The sequence below is a fragment of the Olea europaea genome, chromosome 5, assembly GCF_002742605.1.
Source record: "Olea europaea var. sylvestris chromosome 5, O_europaea_v1, whole genome shotgun sequence".
NCBI classification, from domain to species: Eukaryota; Viridiplantae; Streptophyta; class Magnoliopsida; order Lamiales; family Oleaceae; genus Olea; species Olea europaea.
The window spans coordinates 12,879,839-12,903,826 of NC_036241.1; the positions used below are offsets into that span (position 1 = coordinate 12,879,839).

General features: G+C 34.7%; 1 protein-coding gene across 1 annotated transcript; it reads left to right on the forward strand.

The window, feature by feature from the left end:
• Positions 1-265: 265 nt before the first annotated feature.
• LOC111394700 (dynamin-like protein ARC5) lies at positions 266-23,657 on the forward strand. Its single transcript, XM_023020644.1, has 17 exons — positions 266-438; positions 520-642; positions 774-995; positions 2,756-2,889; positions 2,978-3,070; positions 13,399-13,462; positions 13,745-13,793; positions 14,196-14,278; positions 15,779-15,936; positions 16,050-16,110; positions 17,838-17,900; positions 18,317-18,417; positions 20,277-20,334; positions 21,024-21,371; positions 21,975-22,139; positions 22,230-22,327; positions 23,389-23,657. The coding sequence occupies exons 2-17, from the start codon at positions 559-561 to the stop codon at positions 23,426-23,428; spliced, it is 1,821 nt and encodes a 606-aa protein (XP_022876412.1). The 5' UTR covers positions 266-438; positions 520-558; the 3' UTR covers positions 23,429-23,657.
• The last annotated feature ends 331 nt before the right edge of the window (positions 23,658-23,988 follow it).

The window sequence follows — 23,988 nt, forward strand, 5'->3', positions numbered from 1 at the left end:
CCTTGTATATATGTAAACACGTCTATGAATAATAAGAGTAGAATGTTATTTCCCTAAATTCAACACCCTGCAATTTCATGAAGGCATGGAGAGGCAATTTCTATGAAAAAAGATGACAAATTATAATATAACCCTTTATAGAGAAAATGTTATTGGTAACTGTATTCATTTTTGAAATTTTTGATTTAAATTGCTGCTAGGCTTAATCATGAGATAATACTTGTTACTCTTTTTCTCCACAATACTCACCTAAATTTGCACGATCTTGTGTAGGCATATATTGAAGTTGAGAACTTGAGGTTGGAACAGGAACCTTATCAGTTCTCGTCAAAAGAAATAATAATCAGAATCGAGTACAAACATTGTCCAAATCTTACCATCATTGACACTCCAGGACTTATAGCGCCGGCGCCTGCTCGAAAAAATCGCTCTTTACAGGTCAAAGGAAGAAAATCAAATTATGTATCTTTCACTTCAGAAGCAATTATGTGCTGAACGTTGGGAACGTATCTATGGCAGGCTCAAGCTCGTGCTGTGGAATCTTTGGTGCGAGCTAAAATGCAGCACAAAGAATTCATTATATTATGCCTTGAAGATTGCAATGATTGGAGTAATGCCACAACACGGAGGATTGTGATGCAAGTATGTGCCTGTTTTCTCCTATATCTACTAATGTCACAGGGTTTATTGGGAAATTACGATGGTTTGAGGAAAAAAATTGACTACCTTTGAACTTTATGCACTAAACTCAATTTGTTTGCATGCTAATATAGATTGATCCTGAACTTTCAAGGACCATAGTTGTCTCAACAAAACTTGACACAAAAATACCACAGTTTGCACGAGCTTCGGATGTGGATGTTTTTCTTTCACCGCCTGCATGCACTCTCGATGGTTTTATGTTAGGTGATTCACCCTTTTTCACGTCTGTTCCTTCTGGAAGAGTTGGGTCGGGTCAAGAATCAGTTTACAGATCGAATGATGATTTTAAACAGGTTAGACCTCAATTATCTGCCAAAATTAACCATGTTTGAATAACTAATTTAACTAGTAGATATATCTTGATTCTCAATTTTGTCTCCTAGATTTATATTATGAAACCCAGAGCATTCTTTTTTCAATATTCTGTGTTAAGATTCTATTTGAAATCAAGAGTATGATGTTCTACTTTGCATGCTACACAATTTAATATCAAGCACATACAAACTGTATGATGGCATCCTTTCGTCTCACTCAATTAGGAATTTTCATCCCAACAATGTAAACACAGTGCCGTTCTACAATAAATTCCTCTTCTTCATTCTGGGTGTCTTTTCTTGTATAACTTGTGCACTCGTAGGCACCTTTTATGGAGATTAGACAACTAGTTATCTTGTGAATGCCAAAATCACTTAATCAGTATCAAATTGAATCAATATTTTCTATCCATGAAGATTCCACCAGATAGCCTTCTACTTCTAATAGGCTGTGAGCAAGATGAAAAAAATCCGCTACTTGCTGATTGGGAGAAGCCGTTGTCTCCGTAAGGTCTCTCATAGTGAAACTATGTTTTTATAGTCTGTCCCTGGTTTATGGCCTTTTTGTGTTTTTCAATCAAAGTATTTTTGGAAGGATAAGGAAACAACAAAATGATTCAGCTAACACTGCATATTGTTTCTCCATTCCCTCTTTGCCTTTCTCCTTCTCTTTGTATTGTTGCTCTGATGTACCTTTATCAATATATAAGCAGCAGTGCCTGGAAAAGTACCAATATAAAACTTCAGGTAAAAATTGCATCCTCAATTGAAAACTTCAGGTACTTTTGTCAATGTATAAGGGATCTTGGTCGATACTGATTGCATTGGACTACACCAGCTTATAGTTTGCAGTACCAAACATCTTGGACACAACTAATAGTACCTGACAGAAAATTGATAGTTTCTATAACATATCTTATGTATACTTAACCTATTTTACTGCCAATTTGGCATGGCTTTTAAAAAGTCAAAAGGAGCTTTTGGCTGCTGCTTTTAGACCCGTTTTAACTAATTTTATGTAAATGCTTCTGGTGGTTAGAAGAGTTTTTAGAAAAAGTTGGTCCAATGTGATTTTCTCTAAAAGCACTTTCAAAATAGGTAGTGCTTTTAAAAATTAGTTTTCAAATTAAAATTAAGATAGTTTCTTTCAAGAGTTCTTTTATAAGAAGTAAAAGCAAAAGTAAAAGTCATGCCAAACAGGCCCTATATATATTGACATTTTTTAGAGCCTATTTGATATATTTTTTTGAGAACAGATTTTGTGACAAGTGATCTATCAAATTTTTTTTTTTTTTTTTTTTAAGAATGTGTGGTTAAAAAAAGGGAAAGTTATGGGTCTACGTGCAAAATTATTCTATTGGGAGAATTTATGGTTTAAAATGAGTTTGGAAAAAAAATAAGTTTTAAAGAAACTCTACTGAGGATACACCAATAACGATAGTGAATGCCACAAGGCTATCAGAGACTTTGTAGGTGTGTTATTTATAAATTGGCTTGATTTAATGCTCAGTGAAATTTGTCCATTTGTATGATAGCCCATGTTTGCTTGAAAAATTACTTTATTTTTCGTTTTGAGACAACTATCGTGTTCGATAAAGACATGGTTGTGGTATGGGGCAATTTTCGCCCAATGCTGAGGCGTGGTAGAGGCATGGATTCACTATTTTATAGTTTTCAATTGCTACATGTCTTTCCGTTTCATGATGTGTCCCAGAATGCAACTTCCTGTACATTGACAGGCTATTTATTTGAGAGAGATGGAAGATATAACTGCTTTAGAGGAGAAACTGGGAAGATCTCTTTCAACACAGGAACGAAGCAGAATAGGTGTTAGCAGCCTTAGGCTATTTTTGGAAGAATTACTGCAGAAGAGGTACTCATAATAAATATTTTTGGGTTCTGTATCTTGTGCAATGGCTAACTAAAAGTGACTTATAATTTATGATACACATTTTTACAAGGTACATGGACAGTGTGCCAATGATCATTCCACTTCTTGAAAAAGAGTATCGAAGCACTACAAGGAAGCTAAGTGAAATAAATCTGGAACTCAGGTATGTAGTGTCTCTTACCTGTCTAGCTTATCAATACAAACGTGAATAAATAATTAAGAAATTTGTAATATGAAGCTCCATCACTTGAAATATATTTGATTTTGGATAGACTTACATCCCGTTTGGCCCCCATTCTCTTTTTTATTCTTTTTCTCTTTCTTATTTTTAACCACACAATCTTCCAAAAATAATATTATACGCAAATCGAAAACTTTCCATTCTTTTTCAACTACACAATTTTCAAAAAAACACTATTCTAACCATTAGAATTTGGAAAGAACGTGGGCCAAACGGGGGCTTAGTTTAGATTGATTAGTTACAAGAACGTGAATTTCCTCGTCTAAAAGTTTAAGCTAGTAGAGAATGACAATCTTATTAGTTATTACTTAATTTATTATTATTATTTTTTTTAACGTGCCCCCCTCACGTGGAGGACAAATTCATTTCCACCAAAAGCCTAACGCGCGAATAATCTTTATAAATGGATGGTGTAAGACTTGATCTTGGGACCTGAACTTGCCTTGGTACCATGTGATGTAGTATGAATAAATAGGAAGAACAAGAACTGTATTCATTGTATTAAAAATTTAGGTACATGAGGTAAGATTATAGACCTAAGGCTGCTATACATTATTTAAACAGAACCTATTAAAATCAGGTACCTGATTCCTAAAAATCTGGACACATTTAGAAATTAATTTTAAATAAATTGTTGAAGACAAGGTTTAAATGAATTCATGTGACGTTATCTAACAACTTAAACTTTTATATGAGACGGTATACATGGTATCATATTCTAGCAAAAGATGTGTGTTCAAGTTTCGTAGACACTCATTTATTTATATTTAAGCATGTCTAAGGAGCTATGGAGGCTACATGTGAGGGGATGTTTGCAGACAAGCCTCAATAAATATATGTGTCCTTATCTAACATCTCATGCTTTTAGAGGAGATGGTTAACAAAAACTAATCCTAGAAAAAGATGCTGATTTCCTTCGACAGTTAAATCTTCCCATTCCTTTCCCTTTATGAATATGATATTGTTCCCTTTTTGGGAGGAAGCCCGGAGTGGGGGTTGCTTGAGGAGAGTCAAACTGTGTTTTCTTGATCTCTTCAACTATATGTTATGTTTGTTCACAGCTCTATTCTATGAAGTAATCTTGTTTCTCTGCTTTCTCCCAGCTCTTTGGATGTAGTAAAGCTGAAGGAGAAAGGAAGAGCTTTCCACGACCTGTTCCTTACCAAGGTTTACACTTACTGTGGCATTTAAAATGCTGTCGTGTCTGCTGGGATATTCTTAATCCCCATCTTTCTGTTCTTTAACTTCATAATTTGTGAACTTTTGTCTTCTTCACTTTTGCCCTAAGATTGCCCAGAAAATTCTGAACATAAATTAGGCAGTTCTTCTGGTATTTTACTTGTCTATCAATATCTTACATGGTTGGTTGTTTTTATAAGCTAATTAGTAAGATAGATTCATGGATTTTGTTTTCAGTTGTTCCTTGCTGATGTTCCTTCCTTTTCTCAGTTATCACTTCTGTTGAAGGGGACAGTTGTTGCTCCTCCTGATAAATTTGGTAAATAACTTTTCTCAAATAGGAAAAACACGTGTTGTTTTATTTTATTATTACTATTATTTTTTTTAACAATTTCAGTATAGCTATTTGTCTTTTACCCACGCCCACGGCCACACCCACGCTTCACTGTTCGTGTTTAGTTTAGTCTTGTTTTCTTCCTTTTATTTCCTACAGACTTGATTTATCCCATCGTCACTCTTCTCTTCCCCCTCGGAGATGTTTAACAAAGATTACTTTAAATGTTAATTTAAAAAGCTGTAGCTTATTTGATCTGCTTATGGAGGCTCATTCTGTGGCGATCGTTAAAATGTTGGAAATATAAGGACTCGTAAACTGTGAAGTTTTTTAATATTTGGGTGTTCTTACAAGACCTTCATTAATTCTATTGTGTTCTTTTTGCAGGTGAAACACTACAAGATGAGAGGGTTAATGGAGGAGCATTTATTGGCTCTGATGGCCTTCAGTTCCCACACAAGTTGATACCTGTAAGTCCTGATATGTTTATAATTTGTATGCTTTGAAATGAATATCTCAATGACCCTTTTTTCTCATGTGGTCCACCTTGATACCTGTAAGTCCTGATATGTTTATAATTTGTATGCTTTGAAATGAATATCTCAATGACCCTTTTTTCTCATGTGGTCCACCTTGAAAAAGTTATTTTGTTTATCCTACAGACTTGATTTATCCCATCGTCACTCTTCTCTTCCCCCTCGGAGATGTTTAACAAAGATTACTTTAAATGTTAATTTATGATCTGCTTATGGAGGCTCATTCTGTGGCTATCGTTAAAATGTTGGAAATATAAGGACTCGTAAACTGTGAAGTTTTTTAATATTTGGGTGTTCTTACAAGACCTTCATTAATTCTATTGTGTTCTTTTTGCAGGTGAAACACTACAAGATGAGAGGGTTAATGGAGGAGCATTTATTGGCTCTGATGGCCTTCAGTTCCCACACAAGTTGATACCTGTAAGTCCTGATATGTTTATAATTTGTATGCTTTGAAATGAATATCTCAATGACCCTTTTTTCTCATGTGGTCCACCTTGATACCTGTAAGTCCTGATATGTTTATAATTTGTATGCTTTGAAATGAATATCTCAATGACCCTTTTTTCTCATGTGGTCCACCTTGATACCTGTAAGTCCTGATATGTTTATAATTTGTATGCTTTGAAATGAATATCTCAATGACCCTTTTTTCTCATGTGGTCCACCTTGAAAAAGTTATTTTGTTTAATTAGCTCAATTGTAAACGACTAAGGTTTGTTGTCAAGTATGCAACCGACTCTTAATACTCCAAGCATCTGTTTTTGTACTTTTGTCGATAATTGGCTGCTTCAATCAGCCAAAATAAAGTAGTCAAATTATAAACTCCACTCTTGTAAATAAGTTAATGCAATTTTAATCTTACTTGGATTGATATTTTACCCATCCTGTAGTATGCACTTGTATTATATTCTTACTTGTAAGACAAGTAAAGTTGGAAATAGAAGCTATTTTCTATCATTTGTGAGCATGAAGCTGAAAATCGGATACAACTTGATTTTGACTGAGTTGTGATGATACTCAATATTGCGTTCAACATAGATTAAGATTGTATCTTTTTACCCTTTGTAGAAAAGATGAGATAAACTTTGATTGTTTTCCCAAGCATTCTTCTCCTTATCGACCTTTTTGCTCTTGTATCACTGCTTGTGCTTACCATTGATCTTGCAATTGATTTAAAAGCATAGTTAGTAGAACCGAACTGGACCAGGAACTGCCAAACGGTGACGGTACTGGTTTGGTTTGCTTTTTGAACCGTTCATCCACTGGCCAGTCAAAGCCTGCTGAAACCAGTCAAAACCAGTTAGAACTGGGTGGGCTTCATGTAACCGGTTCACTTTGGATCATTTTTTTTTTTTTATACTTTTGTTATTATTATTATTTTTTATAATTTTCTGATATCCAAAATATAATAGGAGCAATCGAACCTGGGACCTGTTGCTTAATAAGGAGAGTCATTTCAGCTAGGCGAGCTGAAACTTTTGTGTAATCTACTAACTAAAAAGTACATATTTCCTAAGTGCTTAAATTAATTTTGATATTTGTCTCTCTTGAAACAACAAAGTACATAACTCGATTCAAGAAGTCAAATGATAGGTTTTGAAAATAACAATGATGAATAATCTAAAAGAAAAAAAGAGGACATAATCTTATAATTATGCTTGCATGAATGCCTCTTTTTGTTAAAAAATATTATTTTATTAACTTTTCAAACCAGAAATGACTCGCCGCCCAGTGCTTTGCCTAGTTCAATGACCTAGTTTTGTCTGATAACTATGTTTGAAAACATTTGCTGTGTTGTAACTGAAAAAAGCTTAGAGCAAGATCAGAAATTGTAACTAAGATGATTGTAGCTTGAGTTCTGAAAGTTGCACTTTTTTCTTAGTGCCTGCTCAAAGATAGCATACTAGTCTTGCTTTCTTCAAATTTGTATGGTCCACATGTTCATTATCTGTTCTAGTGAATCTCAAACTATTGATATATCTGAATTGTTTATCTCATGCAGTTAACCGAAAGTGAACATATATCTGTGATATCAATTTCATCTAGATTTTTATCTTGGTTTAAAGCTTATTGTTTCTTCTACTGTGCAGAATGCAGGGATGCGCCTTTATGGTGGTGCTCAATATCATCGTGCAATGGCTGAATTCCGTTTTGTTGTTGGAGGATTCAAATGCCCTCCAATTACACGTGAAGAAATTGTGAATGCATGTGGAGTTGAAGACATCCATGATGGGACAAACTATTCAAGGTGTCCGTGGATTTCTAGCTATATAGTAAATTTGCGATACTAATCTGTCTAGGCTGCTGATGTTTATTAATTTCGATTTTAAATTTTTATTTCCTTGCTTTTTGAGAATATAGGACGGCTTGTGTAATTGCTGTTGCAAAGGCTCGTGATACATTTGAACCTTTTCTTCATCAGGTGTGGATTCAGTACTTTATATGTCAATTTTTCTTGCATATCATTATGTTTTATGTGAAGGTGACAGTGCAGGAATCCAATAAAATATGTTTGTTAGGAAACAGCTTTAAGAATAAGAAGTAAATTTTGCACTCAAATAGAATTTGCATCTGAATTAACAACTTCTGTGCTTGATTTTCTGAAAACGTATGTTAATTAATTTTCTAAAAAATGCATACCAGCCGCAAGGGCAGAAAGCAGGCATGTGGGCAATGATGTGTCATTATTGCTTTCTAGTTTGGATGGTGATGTCTCTGAGAATTGTATTTCATATTTTCTTCCTTGGAAATTGTATTGAGATTGCTCATATGGTAGGGTTATTTCTCCTGTTGACGGTCAAATTCTGAAGTGGGTACAAAAAATTATAGAACACGTTCTCAATTTTCCAGAATTCAGTAGGTGGTAGATTGCCTGCATAATGTTGTACTCTGCTTTCTGTTCTCGGTGATAACTGAATAATGCTGTCCTTAGGTCTGCTTTTATTTCTTCAACCTGATTCATAGATTCACAACTTAAGAATCTCAGACAGATAGAGAACTACCTATAGAGACCTTCAGAGAAATAACCAGTTCCCAAGACGTAAGTCGTAAGCTGAATTGACTCGGATCTTGCCTCATATTTCTTGCTTAATAGAGCTGGACTTTCTGGTTCCAGATTATAGTATATGCTGAAGACTTGCATTGCTGATAACACTAGATGCACTTTTCTGTCAAAGATAAGAAAAATATAAGAGAGAGATTTTCTTGCCGTTTCCCTTATTATTTTTTCATCTAAACTTTCGGTAAAGTGAATAAATCCCATGGAGAATTTGGCTACGTATTAATGAATCTTGGTTGTAACTAACAGTGGCTATTCTTGATTTATTGCTCAACTGAATCATTGATACACACCTTGGGATGTGCAAATGGATTGTGAATGATGTATAGTATCATGTTAGAGGAATGCTTATTTATCATAACTGTGCTTAAAAGAACTCGTTCACAATAATAACCTGAATGAACTGGAATTAAGAAATTTTACTAAATTTCACAAATGAGATCTTTTTCCTCCTAAAAGAGTATGATAATGGTATAAATAAAAGCTCCAAATTATAAGTGTCACCAAATATACTAGTAGCATCTTACATTAATAATAAAAATAAGAAAACCTTTAAATAAATATGGTTAATAATCAATTGCTAGAGAGCAAGGCTTTCGTTATAGTCAAATAATATATTTTTCATGTCGTGCGGTGAGTCTTTAATCTGGTGATATGATCTGAGTTAAAAGTCCTATAAAATACTTTGATTTTCATGGAATGTCACCGTTATACATTAACTTTAGATATGAGGAAAATGGTGATGAGCATAGTTGGTTGGAAGTGTGATATATTCATGGGAAATATCTATACATGTGAACATGATATTTTATTTGAAAGGGTTCTTTTGTTCTAATGTTCAGTGTATAAGTTCAGAAATTAAGTTATTTATTTTCTATAAATGTAATAATTAGTGCATCTCGTGTTGTTATTCTTTTTCGATAAAGTAAACTAAAAAAGGTTTTTATTTGCCTTTTATATACATCTGAAAATTGTGGGTTGTAGTTTGATCAAGCTCTCAGATTTTTAAAAAATTGTGATAATTTCCTGTTCTCTTTCATCTCTTTGATTTTTGTACATGACTGAAATGCATCTCGTTTTGTGGCTACTAGTTGGGTAACAGGCTCTTGCACATTTTGAAGAGATTGCTCCCCATCTCTGTTTATCTTCTCCAGGTACAAGCTTTGTTTCTTTGTGTTGAACAACTTTATCTAAAAGCCTAAGCTACTAGATAGGGACCATAGGGCTACATCTATATCATTGAAATATTGTCTTCAACACGCCTTATCATATGTAAGCAAGGTTTAATTTTTTCCCATGAAAGCCTAACATGTGCACTATTTATTTAAATGGGTGGTGGCTAGACTTGAACCTAGAGCCTTTGCATGCTCTAATACTATGTTGAACTACTTTATCTAAAAGCTTAAACTATTAAATACAGCCACTTTATCATTTTAATAATGTCTTTAACACTTCCTTAGCTCGCTAGTCTGTTACTTGTGCTGATGTAATTTTAGAATTACACAATTGCTATTATTATGTTTCCTTTCTCTTACATCCTTTTGATTTTATTGCAAGTGATTTCCTACAGAAAGATGGTGAATATCTGAGTGGCCATGAAGTTTTCCTAAAGCGTGTTGCCTCTGCCTTCAACAACTTTGCAGAGTCCACTGAACGATCATGTCGTGAAAAGTAAACATATTTGCATTCGTTTTGACTTTTGTGTTTTAATTACTAGTTCTTTGAATATGTGCAGTTTAGATTCTCATGAGGTGCCTATAAATTGTTTAGTGGAATCAGCCACGCTGCCATAGATGCCTCATTTGAGCATGCCTCTTCTGTCTTGAGTTTGCAACTCATATGCACGATGCACAATGCCATGTGAATCATATGTTAGTACCACATTGATATTAGAATCTGTAGAATTGTAGGTGAAAATATTCAATTCTTATTGATAATACTAAGAACTTTATAAAACTATATATAGGAGTGTTCACTATCTTCTAGATATTGAAAATAAATTGAAAAAAGCTAATCTAGCCTAAAGGCTAGGAATTCACAACATCATACAAACCAAATCAAATCAAATCAAATCTAATCAAACGAAATAAAATCTGATTGCTTGAATCAAGTTGAATCAGATTGAGTCAAATCTGATTTTCCCACAGAATCATTACAAACAATTTTTTTGATTTTCTTTAAAATTGTTTTATTAGTCTGCCTGGGAAAGGGGTTTCTTTGCATTCTACTTCTTTTTCTTGTTAGATTTTTCATGCAGAAGATTTGTTGTGTTCTCTCCTAGATAAAATTGAGGATATATATCATTGATGATAATTAAATGCTTCATAATGGCAATTAAATTATTGTCATCTGTTTAGGAGTTTAGGGAAAAGTTGATGCTATCCTTGGCTGCTGCTAGGTCCTCTTCAGGCCTACATAGGAATGAACTTCTGATCCTCTTAAGATCCTCCCGGTAGCTCCTCGAGGATGACAATGCATGTGGAATCACGATCCAGCATCTGACATTACAGCAGCTGTTTATTGGGTGACATGCTGGGAATCTGATACCCTGAAGTCTTGAGTCGTCATGGCCTCGTTAGTGGGAAGATCAATGGGGAAAAATTTCTGTGATAAGCACGTGCTTGCGAATTCCTTGCATGGTCTCTTCTCATCATATTCCTACATTAGCACATTGCCATGAGCCTCACAATCTCCTTCCCTCCAACTCATCCTATCTCATCTTTTCTGATGAAGGATGTGGCACCATTTTGACCTCATCCATTCACTGGTGGGTCCTCGAACTTATGCACTGATTCCATAGGATCTTGCTCTAATCGTAGCTGTCAGGTGGAGGAGCTCAAGGTCCAGTGCACCTCTACATGTCAGGAAGGGTGTCAAAGAGACGAATAATAGAGCAACTTATGCCAGTTAACATGCTGTCTCCTAATCTTGGGTCTCTTCACCTAGCAATTGCCATCAAGCAATAGTTAGTGTATGTGGAGCTTGGTCATCTATCACTACCCTCTTGCAATGAGTCAACTGTAGCACCTCAGACCTGGACCTGAAGCAAAAACAGGAGAAGTTAGGAATGTCAATACTTGATTATAACATGGCAAGATGAAATGTAAAAGGGAAGGAAAGGAATTCTACCTTCCCATGCAATTGCTGAGCCTCATAAAAATCATTCTGCCAAGTTTGGTGACCCCGTCCATCACAATTATTGCCAGTATTGCACTTCCCTTTCCATTCAACATCTCTGATAGTAGAGGTGCCACAAGTTGGTCTTGTTCCTCTTTTAAAGCAATTTTTTCGTAAAGGAAAAAATCGTATTAAATTACAATTCACCCAAATGCTCATCCTAAGTCCCTATATATATTTACTAGATGAGACTTCAGGGTTCCTGTGTGAATATGATTTTTTGTTCTTCCATGCCGTGTCTTTATATGTTGTATAGTATGTTAGTTGTTTATATGTAACTTTCTTTTTCTTCCTATTCACTTATTTTTTCTTGTCAGCTTTGATTAATATCTATATTATGTGGCTCAATACTTTTTCTAGGTGTATGGAGGATTTAACAAGCACCACTCGGTATGTCACTTGGTCCCTCCACAATAAGGTAGGAAAATTGCCATTTGAGGTTTCAATTGTTCACATAATCATGAAAATTTGCCAATTCAAGATCTTTATCAATTCCATGTAGATTTCACTTTTTGATTGATTGTTTTCTGCATCCACATTTCTTTCCGAAGTAGTCTTATTTACAGAAATATGGTTATCAGCATATAGCACATTTTTGAAGGTTTTTAAAAAAAAAAAAAAAAAAAAATGGCTCTTTTCAGCTTTTTACATGAATAACTTTGACACTAATACCATCTGTTGGGGACAGGTACTTCAGATTCAAGGAAACGGTATGGCGTGTTCTGATGGGGACTAGACAGGATTGGGCTGTTGTTGTTCGGTCCAATGGTCTCTAGTGGGAAACATGCCATAAGAAGTCGCTGCTGCCGAGATTTGAGCAAAAAACAGTATTTCTGTTAACATTTTAATAAAAAAGACAATTTTAACTTTAGAATACATTTCATGCGCGCCCCGTTTGGCCCCCATTAATTTTAATTCTATTACATTTCATTTTTTCCTTTTCTATTTTTAACCACACAATCTTCCAAAAATAATATTATACGCAAATCGAAAACTTTCCATTCTTTTTCAACTACACAATTTTCAAAAAAACACTATTCTAACCATTAGAATTTGGAAAGAACGTGGGCCAAACGGGGGCTTAGTTTAGATTGATTAGTTACAAGAACGTGAATTTCCTCGTCTAAAAGTTTAAGCTAGTAGAGAATGACAATCTTATTAGTTATTACTTAATTTATTATTATTATTTTTTTTAACGTGCCCCCCTCACGTGGAGGACAAATTCATTTCCACCAAAAGCCTAACGCGCGAATAATCTTTATAAATGGATGGTGTAAGACTTGATCTCGGGACCTGAACTTGCCTTGGTACCATGTGATGTAGTATGAATAAATAGGAAGAACAAGAACTGTATTCATTGTATTAAAAATTTAGGTACATGAGGTAAGATTATAGACCTAAGGCTGCTATACATTATTTAAACAGAACCTATTAAAATCAGGTACCTGATTCCTAAAATCTGGACACATTTAGAAATTAATTTTAAATAAATTGTTGAAGACAAGGTTTAAATGAATTCATGTGACGTTATCTAACAACTTAAACTTTTATATGAGACGGTATACATGATATCATATTCTAGCAAAAGATGTGTGTTCAAGTTTCGTAGACACTCATTTATTTATATTTAAGCATGTCTAAGGAGCTATGGAGGCTACATGTGAGGGGATGTTTGCAGACAAGCCTCAATAAATATATGTGTCCTTATCTAACATCTCATGCTTTTAGAGGAGATGGTTAACAAAAACTAATCCTAGAAAAAGATGCTGATTTCCTTCGACAGTTAAATCTTCCCATTCCTTTCCCTTTATGAATATGATATTGTTCCCTTTTTGGGAGGAAGCCCGGAGTGGGGGTTGCTTGAGGAGAGTCAAACTGTGTTTTCTTGATCTCTTCAACTATATGTTATGTTTGTTCACAGCTCTATTCTATGAAGTAATCTTGTTTCTCTGCTTTCTCCCAGCTCTTTGGATGTAGTAAAGCTGAAGGAGAAAGGAAGAGCTTTCCACGACCTGTTCCTTACCAAGGTTTAAACTTACTGTGGCATTTAAAATGCTGTCGTGTCTGCTGGGATATTCTTAATCCCCATCTTTCTGTTCTTTAACTTCATAATTTGTGAACTTTTGTCTTCTTCACTTTTGCCCTAAGATTGCCCAGAAAATTCTGAACATAAATTAGGCAGTTCTTCTGGTATTTTACTTGTCTATCAATATCTTACATTGTTGGTTGTTTTTATAAGCTAATTAGTAAGATAGATTCATGGATTTTGTTTTCAGTTGTTCCTTGCTGATGTTCCTTCCTTTTCTCAGTTATCACTTCTGTTGAAGGGGACAGTTGTTGCTCCTCCTGATAAATTTGGTAAATAACTTTTCTCAAATAGGAAAAACACGTGTTGTTTTATTTTATTATTACTATTATTTTTTTTAACAATTTCAGTATAGCTATTTGTCTTTTACCCACGCCCACGGCCACACCCACGCTTCACTGTTCGTGTTTAGTTTAGTCTTGTTTTCTTCCTTTTATTTCCTACAGACTTGATTTATCCCATCGTCACTCTTCTCTTCCCCCTCGGAGATGTTTAACAAAGATTACTTTAAATGTTAATTTAAAAAGCTGTAGCTTATTTGATCTGCTTATGGAGGCTCATTCTGTGGCGATCGTTAAAATGTTGGAAATATAAGGACTCGTAAACTGTGAAGTTTTTTAATATTTGGGTGTTCTTACAAGACCTTCATTAATTCTATTGTGTTCTTTTTGCAGGTGAAACACTACAAGATGAGAGGGTTAATGGAGGAGCATTTATTGGCTCTGATGGCCTTCAGTTCCCACACAAGTTGATACCTGTAAGTCCTGATATGTTTATAATTTGTATGCTTTGAAATGAATATCTCAATGACCCTTTTTTCTCATGTGGTCCACCTTGAAAAAGTTATTTTGTTTAATTAGCTCAATTGTAAACGACTAAGGTTTGTTGTCAAGTATGCAACCGACTCTTAATACTCCAAGCATCTGTTTTTGTACTTTTGTCGATAATTGGCTGCTTCAATCAGCCAAAATAAAGTAGTCAAATTATAAACTCCACTCTTGTAAATAAGTTAATGCAATTTAATCTTACTTGGATTGATATTTTACCCATCCTGTAGTATGCACTTGTATTATATTCTTACTTGTAAGACAAGTAAAGTTGGAAATAGAAGCTATTTTCTATCATTTGTGAGCATGAAGCTGAAATTCGGATACAACTTGATTTTGACTGAGTTGTGATGATACTCAATATTGCGTTCAACATAGATTAAGATTGTATCTTTTTACCCTTTGTAGAAAAGATGAGATAAACTTTGATTGTTTTCCCAAGCATTCTTCTCCTTATCGACCTTTTTGCTCTTGTATCACTGCTTGTGCTTACCATTGATCTTGCAATTGATTTAAAAGCATAGTTAGTAGAACCGAACTGGACCAGGAACTGCCAAACGGTGACGGTACTGGTTTGGTTTGCTTTTTGAACCGTTCATCCACTGGCCAGTCAAAGCCTGCTGAAACCAGTCAAAACCAGTTAGAACTGGGTGGGCTTCATGTAACCGGTTCACTTTGGATCATTTTTTTTTTTTTATACTTTTGTTATTATTATTATTTTTTATAATTTTCTGATATCCAAAATATAATAGGAGCAATCGAACCTGGGACCTGTTGCTTAATAAGGAGAGTCATTTCAGCTAGGCGAGCTGAAACTTTTGTGTAATCTACTAACTAAAAAGTACATATTTCCTAAGTGCTTAAATTAATTTTGATATTTGTCTCTCTTGAAACAACAAAGTACATAACTCGATTCAAGAAGTCAAATGATAGGTTTTGAAAATAACGATGATGAATAATCTAAAAGAAAAAAAGAGGACATAATCTTATAATTATGCTTGCATGAATGCCTCTTTTTGTTAAAAAATATTATTTTATTAACTTTTCAAACCAGAAATGACTCGCCGCCTAGTGCTTTGCCTAGTTCAATGACCTAGTTTTGTCTGATAACTATGTTTGAAAACATTTGCTGTGTTGTAACTGAAAAAAGCTTAGAGCAAGATCAGAAATTGTAACTAAGATGATTGTAGCTTGAGTTCTGAAAGTTGCACTTTTTTCTTAGTGCCTGCTCAAAGATAGCATACTAGTCTTGCTTTCTTCAAATTTGTATGGTCCACATGTTCATTATCTGTTCTAGTGAATCTCAAACTATTGATATATCTGAATTGTTTATCTCATGCAGTTAACCGAAAGTGAACATATATCTGTGATATCAATTTCATCTAGATTTTTATCTTGGTTTAAAGCTTATTGTTTCTTCTACTGTGCAGAATGCAGGGATGCGCCTTTATGGTGGTGCTCAATATCATCGTGCAATGGCTGAATTCCGTTTTGTTGTTGGAGGATTCAAATGCCCTCCAATTACACGTGAAGAAATTGTGAATGCATGTGGAGTTGAAGACATCCATGATGGGACAAACTATTCAAGGTGTCCGTGGATTTCTAGCTATATAGTAAATTTGCGATACTAATCTGTCTAGGCTGCTGATGTTTATTAATTTCGATTTTAAATTTTTATTTCCTTGCTTTTTGAGAATATAGGACGGCTTGTGTAATTGCTGTTGCAAAGGCTCGTGATACATTTGAACCTTTTCTTCATCAGGTGTGGATTCAGTACTTTATATGTCAATTTTTCTTGCATATCATTATGTTTTATGTGAAGGTGACAGTGCAGGAATCCAATAAAATATGTTTGTTAGGAAACAGCTTTAAGAATAAGAATTAAATTTTGCACTCAAATAGAATTTGCATCTGAATTAACAACTTCTGTGCTTGATTTTCTGAAAACGTATGTTAATTAATTTTCTAAAAAATGCATACCAGCCGCAAGGGCAGAAAGCAGGCATGTGGGCAATGATGTGTCATTATTGCTTTCTAGTTTGGATGGTGATGTCTCTGAGAATTGTATTTCATATTTTCTTCCTTGGAAATTGTATTGAGATTGCTCATATGGTAGGGTTATTTCTCCTGTTGACGGTCAAATTCTGAAGTGGGTACAAAAAATTATAGAACACGTTCTCAATTTTCCAGAATTCAGTAGGTGGTAGATTGCCTGCATAATGTTGTACTCTGCTTTCTGTTCTCGGTGATAACTGAATAATGCTGTCCTTAGGTCTGCTTTTATTTCTTCAACCTGATTCATAGATTCACAACTTAAGAATCTCAGACAGATAGAGAACTACCTATAGAGACCTTCAGAGAAATAACCAGTTCCCAAGACGTAAGTCGTAAGCTGAATTGACTCGGATCTTGCCTCATATTTCTTGCTTAATAGAGCTGGACTTTCTGGTTCCAGATTATAGTATATGCTGAAGACTTGCATTGCTGATAACACTAGATGCACTTTTCCGTCAAAGATAAGACAAATATAAGAGAGAGATTTTCTTGCCGTTTCCCTTATTATTTTTTCATCTAAACTTTCGGTAAAGTGAATAAATCCCATGGAGAATTTGGCTACGTATTAATGAATCTTGGTTGTAACTAACAGTGGCTATTCTTGATTTATTGCTCAACTGAATCATTGATACACACCTTGGGATGTGCAAATGGATTGTGAATGATGTATAGTATCATGTTAGAGGAATGCTTATTTATCATAACTGTGCTTAAAAGAACTCGTTCACAATAATAACCTGAATGAACTGGAATTAAGAAATTTTACTAAATTTCACAAATGAGATCTTTTTCCTCCTAAAAGAGTATGATAATGGTATAAATAAAAGCTCCAAATTATAAGTGTCACCAAATATACTAGTAGCATCTTACATTAATAATAAAAATAAGAAAACCTTTAAATAAATATGGTTAATAATCAATTGCTAGAGAGCAAGGCTTTCGTTATAGTCAAATAATATATTTTTCATGTCGTGCGGTGAGTCTTTAATCTGGTGATATGATCTGAGTTAAAAGTCCTATAAAATACTTTGATTTTCATGGAATGTCACCGTTATACATTAACTTTAGATATGAGGAAAATGGTGATGAGCATAGTTGGTTGGAAGTGTGATATATTCATGGGAAATATCTATACATGTGAACATGATATTTTATTTGAAAGGGTTCTTTTGTTCTAATGTTCAGTGTATAAGTTCAGAAATTAAGTTATTTATTTTCTATAAATGTAATAATTAGTGCATCTCGTGTTGTTATTCTTTTTCGATAAAGTAAACTAAAAAAGGTTTTTATTTGCCTTTTATATACATCTGAAAATTGTGGGTTGTAGTTTGATCAAGCTCTCAGATTTTTAAAAAATTGTGATAATTTCCTGTTCTCTTTCATCTCTTTGATTTTTGTACATGACTGAAATGCATCTCGTTTTGTGGCTACTAGTTGGGTAACAGGCTCTTGCACATTTTGAAGAGATTGCTCCCCATCTCTGTTTATCTTCTCCAGGTACAAGCTTTGTTTCTTTGTGTTGAACAACTTTATCTAAAAGCCTAAGCTACTAGATAGGGACCATAGGGCTACATCTATATCATTGAAATATTGTCTTCAACATGCCTTATCATATGTAAGCAAGGTTTAATTTTTTCCCATGAAAGCCTAACATGTGCACTATTTATTTAAATGGGTGGTGGCTAGACTTGAACCTAGAGCCTTTGCATGCTCTAATACTATGTTGAACTACTTTATCTAAAAGCTTAAACTATTAAATACAGCCACTTTATCATTTTAATATTGTCTTTAACACTTCCTTAGCTCGCTAGTCTGTTACTTGTGCTGATGTAATTTTAGAATTACACAATTGCTATTATTATGTTTCCTTTCTCTTACATCCTTTTGATTTTATTGCAAGTGATTTCCTACAGAAAGATGGTGAATATCTGAGTGGCCATGAAGTTTTCCTAAAGCGTGTTGCCTCTGCCTTCAACAACTTTGCAGAGTCCACTGAACGATCATGTCGTGAAAAGTAAACATATTTGCATTCGTTTTGACTTTTGTGTTTTAATTACTAGTTCTTTGAATATGTGCAGTTTAGATTCTCATGAGGTGCCTATAAATTGTTTAGTGGAATCAGCCACGCTGCCATAGATGCCTCATTTGAGCATGCCTCTTCTGTCTTGAGTTTGCAACTCATATGCACGATGCACAATGCCATGTGAATCATATGTTAGTACCACATTGATATTAGAATCTGTAGAATTGTAGGTGAAAATATTCAATTCTTATTGATAATACTAAGAACTTTATAAAACTATATATAGGAGTGTTCACTATCTTCTAGATATTGAAAATAAATTGAAAAAAGCTAATCTAGCCTAAAGGCTAGGAATTCACAACATCATACAAACCAAATCAAATCAAATCTAATCAAACGAAATAAAATCTGATTGCTTGAATCAAGTTGAATCAGATTGAGTCAAATCTGATTTTCCCACAGAATCATTACAAACAATTTTTTTGATTTTCTTTAAAATTGTTTTATTAGTCTGCCTGGGAAAGGGGTTTCTTTGCATTCTACTTCTTTTTCTTGTTAGATTTTTCATGCAGAAGATTTGTTGTGTTCTCTTCTAGATAAAATTGAGGATATATATCATTGATGATAATTAAATGCTTCATAATGGCAATTAAATTATTGTCATCTGTTTAGGAGTTTAGGGAAAAGTTGATGCTATCCTTGGCTGCTGCTAGGTCCTCTTCAGGCCTACATAGGAATGAACTTCTGATCCTCTTAAGATCCTCCCGGTAGCTCCTCGAGGATGACAATGCATGTGGAATCACGATCCAGCATCTGACATTACAGCAGCTGTTTATTGGGTGACATGCTGGGAATCTGATACCCTGAAGTCTTGAGTCGTCATGGCCTCGTTAGTGGGAAGATCAATGGGGAAAAATTTCTGTGATAAGCACGTGCTTGCGAATTCCTTGCATGGTCTCTTCTCATCATATTCCTACATTAGCACATTGCCATGAGCCTCACAATCTCCTTCCCTCCAACTCATCCTATCTCATCTTTTCTGATGAAGGATGTGGCACCATTTTGACCTCATCCATTCACTGGTGGGTCCTCGAACTTATGCACTGATTCCATAGGATCTTGCTCTAATCGTAGCTGTCAGGTGGAGGAGCTCAAGGTCCAGTGCACCTCTACATGTCAGGAAGGGTGTCAAAGAGACGGATAATAGAGCAACTTATGCCAGTTAACATGCTGTCTCCTAATCTTGGGTCTCTTCACCTAGCAATTGCCATCAAGCAATAGTTAGTGTATGTGGAGCTTGGTCATCTATCACTACCCTCTTGCAATGAGTCAACTGTAGCACCTCAGACCTGGACCTGAAGCAAAAACAGGAGAAGTTAGGAATGTCAATACTTGATTATAACATGGCAAGATGAAATGTAAAAGGGAAGGAAAGGAATTCTACCTTCCCATGCAATTGCTGAGCCTCATAAAAATCATTCTGCCAAGTTTGGTGACCCCGTCCATCACAATTATTGCCAGTATTGCACTTCCCTTTCCATTCAACATCTCTGATAGTAGAGGTGCCACAAGTTGGTCTTGTTCCTCTTTTAAAGCAATTTTTTCGTAAAGGAAAAAATCGTATTAAATTACAATTCACCCAAATGCTCATCCTAAGTCCCTATATATATTTACTAGATGAGACTTCAGGGTTCCTGTGTGAATATGATTTTTTGTTCTTCCATGCCGTGTCTTTATATGTTGTAGTATGTTAGTTGTTTATATGTAACTTTCTTTTTCTTCCTATTCACTTATTTTTTCTTGTCAGCTTTGATTAATATCTATATTATGTGGCTCAATACTTTTTCTAGGTGTATGGAGGATTTAACAAGCACCACTCGGTATGTCACTTGGTCCCTCCACAATAAGGTAGGAAAATTGCCATTTGAGGTTTCAATTGTTCACATAATCATGAAAATTTGCCAATTCAAGATCTTTATCAATTCCATGTATATTTCACTTTTTGATTGATTGTTTTCTGCATCCACATTTCTTTCCGAAGTAGTCTTATTTACAGAAATATGGTTATCAGCATATAGAATGGAAGATAACCCAAATATGTATTCCTGTTTTGATGATGTGCATAAATTTTCAATTGGTTAACTTTAGCCTATGTTTGGCCTCCATTATTTTAAAAACTCATTTTTCCAAAACTCATTTCCAACCACACATTCTCCAAAAAATCCTATGCCAAAACACATTTCTCCCCATAAATGAGGCTCAAACAGGGGCTTAATATGTTCTGCAAATCTTGTAACTTTGGATCAAACACGATCGGCAAATAAACAAATATAAAACAGAGAGGGGTGCGCGCAAGGCTCTAGGAAAGGAGAACACAGTTCTGTTTACTTTTTTTCTCCCAGAACATGAGGGGGTGGGGATTTCTTACTGAAGCCTTCTTTGCCAGCTTCGGTCTGTCTTAATAGATTTTTAAAACATGATCCAAATGTTCTGAGCGGGTTCATGACTTTTCTGACAAAATAAACATGTTTTTAATTTGTAAACTTTGTTGTCTCGTTTGCCCTCTATATTCATTGTCTGCCCATTAACTATCGCAGAATCGGGCTGGATTGCGTCAGTTCTTAGACTCTTTCGGTGGATCGGAACAGTCTATAGTGGGCGGTAATTCTGTTTCTGCCAATCTTCCTCAAGATTTGTCGTCTGAATCTCCAGGCAATGATAAGCAAGATACCAAGTCAAAGTTAGACATAAAACTCAATCATTTGGCTTTAGGGATTGACTCAAATAGTAGTATTCAAACAACAGAGACAAGGTTGGCTGACCTTTTAGATAGCACCCTATGGAACAGAAGGCTTGCCTCTTCCTCTGAAAGGATTGTGTATGCATTAGTTCAACAGATATTCCATGGCATAAGAGAATATTTCCTGGCATCTGCAGAGTTAAAGGTTTGCATATGAATGTCTCCCTGTCAATAAAATGTACTTGTTTAAATCCTCTTGCTAATCTAATTGAATGTTTGGTACAATGTGATGGACAGTATAATTTAATAAATTTTAACTTCTTCCTTGACTGTCCAATGCCATCAAGTTCTCCCTACCAAACACACACTAAGCCCTTGTTTGAGCCTCATTTTGGGGAAAATAATGCATTTTGAATAGTAAATTGATGGAAAATGTCTAGTTAAAAATTAAGGAAAAGTTTTGGATTTGCATGTAATATTATTTTATTGAAGAATGCGTGGTTGAAATTGATTTTTGAAAAAATGAATTTTTAGAAGAATGGGGCTCAAACGAGGGCCAAGTGTTCAGCTAAAAGATTGCTAATCCGGGGATTAAATATTGATTTATTTCTTACGATGGTGGACAAATGCATTCTTTCTTCTTGTCTACTTTGCTGATTTCCTCTTTTGATTTTGCTTTATTCAACGAGTTAACATCTGACCATGCAAATTTCACATTGCTAGTCATAATTTAATTACTGCAATGTATGCGTTGAAGCAAAAAGCTTCCAATTTCTCCAAATTACTATCCATGGCTTCTGTTTTGTAGTTCAACTGTTTTCTTCTGATGCCTGTTGTTGACAAGTTGCCTGTACTTCTTCGGGAAGACTTGGAATCCGCATTTGAAGATGATTTAGATAATGTATTTGATATCACTAATCTGCGTCATTCATTGGGGCAGCGGAAGCGGGAAACAGAAATAGAGTTGAAACGGGTATACTAGTCTTCACCTTTACTCCTGTGTCAATTGTGAATGTTAGACTACCTGTTTTGTTGCTTTACTAAGTACAGCTGTGTTATGCAGATACAAAGACTAAAGGAAAAATTTAGGCAAATTCACAAGCAGCTTAATTCAAATCAAGCCATGTTGAGGGCCGTGAGGCATAGCCATCACCCGCGTCAGTGAGTTTTTCTGTTTTCCATTTTCGTTTGTTTAAATATGAAGAACAGAAAATGTGTGACATTTGATTGTGATTGTGTCATCTTTTACTTAAATTACAATATAATGCTGTTGAGAACTGAGAACTGAGAACTGATAGATGATAAATGAATTATTTCCTCTCTCCGGGGGATTTTTCTTGAAATAGAACAGTAAATGTGAGTGCACTGTAATCTTATAAATTGCTGAACTGCCAGTTTAGGAATTTGTATATGCCCTTGTAGCAAGTATTCTCGTGGTTTTATTGGATTAACCAATATGTTTCCCATTCCCACTAGTCACACCAGTCCCAATTGTTCTTCATTGAAACATAACTATATAAAAATCCAAGAAAATTGTTGTGGGCTGCTCAGCAAATTTTGAAATGCCATAGTTATATATTGGAAGTGATCTCCTGGCGAGGTCATGAGCAATTATCATGGTCTATACTTTAAATGGACATATGCTTGGCTGCGATTCTATGTTAACCATTTTATCTAAAACTACTGCATTTTCCTTTCTAAAAACCGAGAGATTGTATTCCTCCACGACTTACAATACATGTATTATGTAGCACAAGCTAGAGGAGTGATGATGAAGAGGAATAAGTGATATGTATACATTGTCATGTGTGCGCATCTCGGTCTTTGGCATATTTGTGTTAAGGAAGAACAGGATCTAAGGAAAACGATATTTTTATCAAAATCTACTAAAAATTTGATTTTTAGTCAAATCAAATAGGACAATAAAAGTATAATATTCTCCATTCAACATTTTAAATGATAGTGTAATAGTGTATCAGACTAATTAAAAGTCTTGAATTCATATTTACATAGTCATTTATTAAAATTTCACGCATTTTGATGCGTTTAAAGTAAAATGATTAGGCTTTCTTTTTCTTTTTAATTTTCCACCAATAATGAAAAGTGATTCCATATATAGTCAAACAAATGTTCATACTACACCTGCATTACGACTAAATAAGTTAAAGTTTGTAATTTTACGCTTTGATGATTGCATAACAAACATTTGTCGATTTATATAGCTGTCGAAGGAGTGTGGATTCAACTTCAACTAGCTGGTGACGTGACCTTAGGAAGGCAATGTGCAGTGGGGGAAAATTTTTCCTTTGAGACTTCTTGTTGTGAAAATTTGTTCTCAGTTTAAACGAGTCTTATCAAACCATTGATATATAGTGTTTGCTGTGTCTTCGACATGTTGATGTTGAGATGAATGTTCGTAGTTGCGGATTGACCTTGTTATCGAGTTGCTTTGTAACTGAACTTAGTCTAATCAAAGAACTTAATTAGTCGATTGCAAGGCTAAGTCCATCAGGGGCGGAGCCAGAAAATTTTTTCATTACAGGCAAAATTTACGGTTAAATTTAAAGTGTAAAAAAAATTCTCTTTATAACAAAGTGACTCGTAAAAGGCCTATAAAAGTTGTTTAGGAACCAGTTTAGTTAATCAAGATTTTCGCTAGGCTTTTTATAAGAAGAAAATAATGGCAACCAACTTAGTAATTTTTCTCTCAACTACTATTTCTCCCACTAACTTTTCTCCCAACCACTCTTTTTTACTGAATTCTTTAACTAGGGCGGCCCAAAGTTGAGTGCAGGCATTGGCCCACACTCAACTGTATATGG

Bases quoted from the DNA above. Each gene is read 5' to 3' on its own strand.
- LOC111394700 (XM_023020644.1), top strand. From the start codon at position 559: ATGCAGCACAAAGAATTCATTATATTATGCCTTGAAGATTGCAATGAT. The intron at 17,901-18,316 runs GTACAAGCTTTG...GATTTCCTACAG, and splicing joins TCTCTGTTTATCTTCTCCAG to AAAGATGGTGAATATCTGAG. The intron at 21,372-21,974 runs GTTTGCATATGA...TCTGTTTTGTAG, and splicing joins TGGCATCTGCAGAGTTAAAG to TTCAACTGTTTTCTTCTGAT.